Source organism: Rhinopithecus bieti, unplaced genomic scaffold (genome assembly GCF_001698545.2).
Source record: "Rhinopithecus bieti isolate Rb0 unplaced genomic scaffold, ASM169854v2 scaffold_31047, whole genome shotgun sequence".
NCBI lineage: Eukaryota > Metazoa > Chordata > Mammalia > Primates > Cercopithecidae > Rhinopithecus > Rhinopithecus bieti.
This window is the reverse complement of record NW_016813230.1, coordinates 834-7,598: the sequence shown is the minus strand read 5'-3', so window position 1 is coordinate 7,598 and position 6,765 is coordinate 834. Positions and strand designations below refer to the sequence as shown.

At 40.7% G+C, this 6,765-nt stretch overlaps 1 protein-coding gene across 1 annotated transcript in view; it reads left to right on the top strand.

The window, feature by feature from the left end:
* The window catches only part of LOC108512568 (testis-expressed sequence 11 protein-like), a gene marked incomplete at both ends in the record, with an annotated part of 69,830 nt that extends 63,275 nt beyond the window's left edge, over positions 1–6,555 (top strand). Inside the window, one exon of the mRNA XM_017847850.1 lies at positions 6,515–6,555. Within this exon, the coding sequence (XP_017703339.1) occupies positions 6,515–6,555 (41 nt within the window). The remainder of the gene's footprint in view (positions 1–6,514) is intronic.
* Positions 6,556–6,765: the final 210 nt, after the last annotated feature.

Here is a 6,765-nt window from a genome sequence, read left to right as displayed (position 1 = left end):
CGGCCATCTGCTCCACCTCCTAGTTATTTTTAAATGTACAATTAAATTACTTTTTACTATAGTCATCTTGTTGTGCTAGAAAATACTAGGTCTTTTACAGTCTTCCTAACTATTTCTTTGTACCCATTAACCATCCTCCCTTCCTTCTACCCCCCACAACCCTTCCCAGCCTCTGGTAGCCATCGTTCTACTCTCTATCTCCATGAGCTAAATTGTTTTAACTTTTGGCTCACACAAATAGGTGAGAACATGTGAAGTTTGTCTTTCTGTGCCTGGCTTATTTCATTTAGCATAATGACCTCCAGTTCCATCCAAGTTGTTGAAAATGACAGGATCTCAAGTCTTTTCTATGACTGAATAGTACTCCATTGTGTATATGTACCACATTTTCTTTATCCATTCATCTGTTGATGTACACTCAGGTTGCTTCTGAATCTTGGCCATTGTGAATAGTGCTGCAACAAACATGGGAGTGCACATATCTAGTTGATATACTAACTATCTCTTCCTTCCTTCTGTCCGGTCTTCCTTTTAGTGAAGGTGATTTTCTCTAGTGGTATGATTTAACTTCTTTATTTTATTTTTTTTGTGTATCTGTTTTATGTATTTTTTTATTTGAGGTTATCATGAGGCTTGCAAATAATATCTTATACCCCATTATTTTAATCTGATGACTTAACACTGCTTGCGTAAACAAATTAACTATTAACAAGCAAAAGAAAAAACTAATACAAATTCTACAGTTTAACTTCTTCCCCTCACTTTTAACTTTTGTTGTTTCTATTTATATCTTATACTGTCTATGTCTTGAAAAGTTGTTATATTTATTGTTTTTTGGTTGATTCATCTTTTAGTTTTTTCTATTTAAGGGTAGTTTACACACTATACTTACAGTGCTATAATATAGTGTTTTTTTCTGTGTATTTGTATATTACTAGTGAGTTTTGTACCTTCAGATGATTTTTTTCTTGCTCATCAACATCCTTTCATTTCTGATTAAAGTACACCCTTTAACATTTCTTTTAGGACAGGTCTTGCATTGATGAAATCCCTCAGCTTTTGTTTGTCTGGGAAAGCCTTTAATTTTCCTACATGTTTAAAGAATATTTTTGCCAGATATACTACTCTAGGGTAAAAGTTTCTTTCCTTCAACACTTTGAATACGTCATGCCATTGTCTCCCTGCCATAAGGTTTCCACGAAAAAGTTTGCTGCCAAGCATATTGCAACACCATTGTATGTTGTTTCTTTTCTGTTGCTTTTAGGATTCTTTCTTTATCCTGAACCTTTGAGAGTTTGATAATTAAATGTCTTAAGGTAGTCTTCTTTGGGTTAGATCTGCTTGGTGTTCTATAACTTTCTTGTACTTGGATATTGATATCTTTCTCTAGATTTCTTTAGTTTTCTGTTATTATCCCTTTAAGAAACTTTCTACCCATGTCTCTTTCTCTGCCTCTACTTCAAGGCCATTAACTCTTACATTTGCTCTTTTAAAACTGTCTTCTAGATCTTGTAGCTGTGCATCATTTTAAAATTCTTTTTTCTTTTTTCCTCTCACTGTGTATTTTCAAATAGTGTGTCTTTGAGTTCACTGATTATTTCTTCTGCCTGATCAGTTCTACTATTTAGAAACTCTGACATATTCTTCAATTGCATTTTTCAACTCCAGAATTTCTGCTTGATTCTTAATTATTTCAATTTCTTTGTTAAATTTATGTGATAGAGTTCTGAATTTCTTCTCTGTTATTTTGAATTTGAATTTCCTCAAAACAGCTATTTTGAATTCTCTATCTGAATGGTCACATATCTCTGTTTCTCCAGAACTGGTCCCTGGTGTCTTATTTAGTTCGTTTGGTGACGTCATGTTTTCCTGGATGGTCTTGATGCTTGTGGGTGTTCATCAGTATCTGGGAATTGAATAATTAGTATTATTGTAGTCTTTGCATTCTGGACTTATTTGCACCTGTCCTTCTTGGGAGGGCTTTCGTGGTATTCAGAAGTACTTGGGTGCTGTGATCTAAGCTGTATCTGCATTAGGAGACACCACAAGCCCAGTAATGCTATGGTTCTTGTAGACTCATAGAGGTACTACCTTGGTGGTCTTGAATAAGATCCGGAAGAATTCTCTAGATTACCAAGCAGAAACTCTTGTTCTCTTCCCTTACTGTCCCCGAAACAAATGGAGTCTCTCTCTCTCTCTCTCTCTGTCTGTCTCTCTCTCTCTCCATCTCCCTCTCCTGAACTGTCTGGTATTGGGGGTATGTTGATACAAGTACCCCTATGGCCATTACCACTAGGACTGCACTGGGTCAGACTTGAAGCCAATGCAGCCCTGTTTCTCACCCAAGGCCCACAGTAACCACTTACCTGACTACCACCTATGTTGTTGGTTCAAGGTCCTAGGGCTCTGCAATCAGTAGGTGGTGAAACCAGCAAGCCTGTGTCTTCTTCAGGGCAGCAAGTTCCCCCAGGCCCCAGGTGAGTCCAGAGAAGCTGTCCAGGAGCCAGGGACTGGAGTCAAAAACCTTAGAAGTCTACCTCAGATGTTCTTTTCTACTGTGGCTGAGCTGGTTGTCAAACCATGAGACACAGTCCTTCCCACTCTTCCCTCCCGCTTCCACAGGCCCATGGGGAGTACCGCCAGCCTACCGCTGATGTTCACTTAAAGCCTAAGGGATTCTTCAGTCACCTTGTGGTAAATGCTGCCACCTTGTGGTAAATGCTGCCAGGTCTTATTTCACCTTTCAGGGCAGTGGGGTCCCCTCTGGCCCAGGGCAGGTGCAGAAATACCACCCAAGAGCTAAGGCCTAGAATTGGGGATCCTAACATCCCGCTTGATGCTCTACCCTACTGTAGCTGAGCTGGTACCTAAGGCATAAGACAAAGTCCTCTTTACTTTTCCTCTGCTTTTCTCAAGCAGAAGGAGTCTCTCACAATAGCCACCATGGCTGGGAATGTGGTGGGTCTCACCTGAAGCCCCCACATCTCAGAGTTTCACCCAAAGCCTACAGTGTACTACTTGGGATCACTGCTGATTATTCACGGCCCAAGGGCTCTTCAGTCAACAGGTGATGGATACTTCCAGGACTGGGTCCTTCCCTTCAAGGCAGTGGGTTCCCTTCTGGCCCAGGGTGTGCATCAAAATGTCATCCAGGAGCTACAACCGGGAATAGGGGTCTCATGCCTCTGCCCAGTGCCCTATCCTACTGTGGATGACCTGATATCCAAGATGCAAGACTAAGTCTTCCTTACTCTTCCCTCTCTTCTATTCAAGCAGAAGGAAGGGGTCTCCTTTGGAGCCACAAGCTATGCTACCCAGGGTTGGGGAGGGGTGGAACAAGCAAAGCACCTCCTTAGCTACCCCAGCTGGTGTTTCAGTAAGTTGCATGCCCCCAAGTCCATTGGTTCTGAGCCCAGCTCAGCACTAAGACTTGCAGTCTTTGTGGCCTAGACGGTGTTTCAAGTTTATTTAGAGCCCCAGAGCACTTTAGCCCATGATGATGAGGCTTGCTGGAACTCAGATTCCAACGATTGGGATGGGAGATTCCCCACTTGCTACAGCTGGTCCAAATGCTCCCTCTGTTAGCGGAAGTTGGCTGTGTTTAGCCCAGTTTTCCTTCCTGCTGTGACAGGGCAGCACTGAGTTCAATGCAAAGTCTGATAGTCTCTGCACTGTCTCTCAAGTGCACAGATTTCTCTGCACCAGGCAGCTGCTGGGGGATAGGGAAGGGGTGGCATTGGTGATTAAAGACTGTCTTTCTTACTCTCTTCAGTTCCTCTTTCAACAATGTGAAGTTAGAACCAGGTAATGTGAGTGCTCACCTGATTTTTGGTTCTTATGAGAGTCCTTTTTTGTGTGTAGACAGTGGTTAAATGTGGTGTTCCTGCAGTGGGGGAGGATGATGGGTGGGCCTTCTGTTCCATAATCTTGCTCCACCCCTGTGTCTGAGTCTTTATTTTCCTTCACTTTTGAAGTATAATTTCACAAGGTACAAAATTCTGGGTTAGTGGGATTTTTCTCTCAACATTTAAATAATTTGCTTCAGTCTCTTCTTGTTTGTGTGGTTTCTGAGCAGAAGTGGAATGTAATTCTTACCTTTGTTCCTCTTTAGGTAAGGTATTTTTTTCTCAGACTTTTTTCAGAATTTTGTCTGTATATTTTATTTTCTATAGTTTGAAAATGAAATGTCTAGATGTCATTTTTTTGTCATTTGTCCTGTTTGATGTTCTGAGCTTCCTGAATCCGTGATTTTATATATATGACATTAATTTCGGGAAATTCTCAGTCATATTATTTCAAGTACTGCTTCTGTTCCATTACCTATTCTTCTCCTTCTGGTATTCCCATTACACATATGTTACACCTTTTGTAGTTGTCTCACAGTCCTTGGATATTCTGTTCTATTTTTTTTTAGTCTTTGTTCTCTTTGCTTTTCAGTTTGGGAGGTTTCTGTTTATATACCCTCAAGCTCAGAGACTTTTTTCCCTCAGCTTTGTTCAATCTACTAATAAGACCATCAAAGGTTTTCTCATTTCTGTTACAGTGTTTTTGATCACTAGTATTCTTTTTTGGTTCTTAGAATTTCCATCTCTCTGATTACTTTGCTGATCTGCCCTTGCATGCTGTCTGCTTTATCCATTAGAGCCCTTACAATAATTATCATAATCATGATCAATTATCATAGTTGTCTTAAATTCCCAGTCTGACAATTCCAACGTTCCTGCTATGTCTAGTTCTAATGCTTGCGCTTTGTCTTTAAATTGTATTTTCTGCCTTTTAGTATGCCTTCTAATTTTTTCTTAAAAGCTGCACATGATGTACCAGGTAAAAGGAACTACTATAAATAGGCCTTTAACAATGTGGTGGTGAATTATGGGGAGAGGGGAAGCATTATTATTATTATTGTTATTGAGATGGTGTCTCTTTCTGTCACCCAGGCTGGAGTGCAGTGGCATGATCATGGCTCACTATAGCCTTGACCCCCACCCAGGCCCAAGTGATCCTCACACCTCAGCCTCCAGAGTAGCTGGAACTTCAGGCATGTGCAACCACACCTGGCTGATTTTTACATTTCTGTGGAAATGTGGTCTCACTATGTTGCCCAGACTAGTCTCAAACTCCTGGATTCAAGCAATCCTCCTGCCTTGGCATCCAAAATGCTGGGATTACAGGCATGAGCCACTGCACCTGGCTGGGAAACATTCTTTAGTCCTATGGTTAGGTCTTGGTCTTTTAGTAAGCCTATACCTCTGGACTGTGAACTTCACAAGTGCTTCTCAGGTTTTTTTCTCCCCCATTTAGTGGGACAGGATGGCTAGAATGGACTGAATTTGAGTATTTCGTTTCTCCGAGATCAGTTAGGCTCTGATACACCCCAGAAGGTCAGGCTGTAGTTAAGCAGCTTCTCTTGAGGGCAAGACTTGTTAAGAACAGGGTGCTCTGGCGTGTTTTAAAGTGTTTTGTTTCCTCTGCCCCCTGCAAGATGCATAAAGAAATTTTGCTCCAGTATTCTCTGAGCAGCTAACCAAGCTCCTGGAGGCAAAACTCACAAAACTGTGGAGGCCCCCCTATGACTGGGTCCTCCTGAGTCTTTTAATTCAGACTTGTCCACACTGAGCCTCCAGTGATTTGTCAGTACGCTTCAGGTTTTCCTCTGCAACATTGGGTATCATGGTAGTTTCCACTTTTGAATCTCTGCTCTAATAAGCTGTGACTCCCTGTCTTTGCCTGTCTCTCCAATCTTTGTGGCAATGGTTTTCCCTTTTTCCTCTCCTCTCTTATAGGTCCAAGAAGAGTTACTAATTTTTCAGTGTGTTCATCGTTTTACTTGTTAGGAGATGCTGGCAACTCCCAAGCTCCTTACATGCACAACTAGAAACCGGAAGTTCTCTGTTAAACTTTATATGCTTAAAGAAGCTTGACAGAGGGGTCAAGAAACCTGGGTCTACTCTTTTCTTCATCTGTAAAATGATGTGTCTGTACAAGATAAGTTGTTTTTTAAACCGCATTCCTCAGAACCCTGGAAATTTTGTGGCACTGCCTCAGGGACTTCCAGGAAGGTGAAGCTCCAAGCCTCCACCCACTCCTCGTTCAACCACAGCAGCTCAACTTTTATCTTTTATATTTTCTTGTATATTAGACTTTTATACAATTTTATTTGAAATAAGGATTCTAGTTCCCCCTCTTCAAAAAAACTTATAAATCACAGAGATCACCACCTTCTCTCAAGTATTATGACTCTACAATATAAAACCTTGACAGTCATTGAAATCCTTTCCTGAGGGTATATGAAGAAGTAGAAGAGAGAAAAAATATGAGGGCACTGGGAATGAGTAACTATATCCTACAGTGGGGAAGAAGATTGTTGAAATGGTAGATTGGAGTCCTGAGCAAAAAACTTCACAATTTTGCATTTTCTTAGTTCAATTCTCAGGCACAAATGGTGTCCCTTTTTAGTTACGTTTTATAGTAAAGATTTGGAACAGTTGGAAAATATTCTTTTCTTTATTTTTAGGAAGAAAGAAATGGATCGACTTTTGGCTTGCCTGAATAGAGGTAAATATCTCCCTGGTTATATTCTTCATCTTGCCTCTATTCTCTGTTGAATTCTCCAAGTACACTGAGCACACTGACTTTAACCTTATGTTTGAGTTAAGCTTCATGCTCCTTATTAATGTTTGCCACAGGAATCTATTTTGGTTTCTTCATTCACAAGCAGAGAAAAGTGTGTCATCATTAGCATTCATCTCCAAATGTGATTTCAGT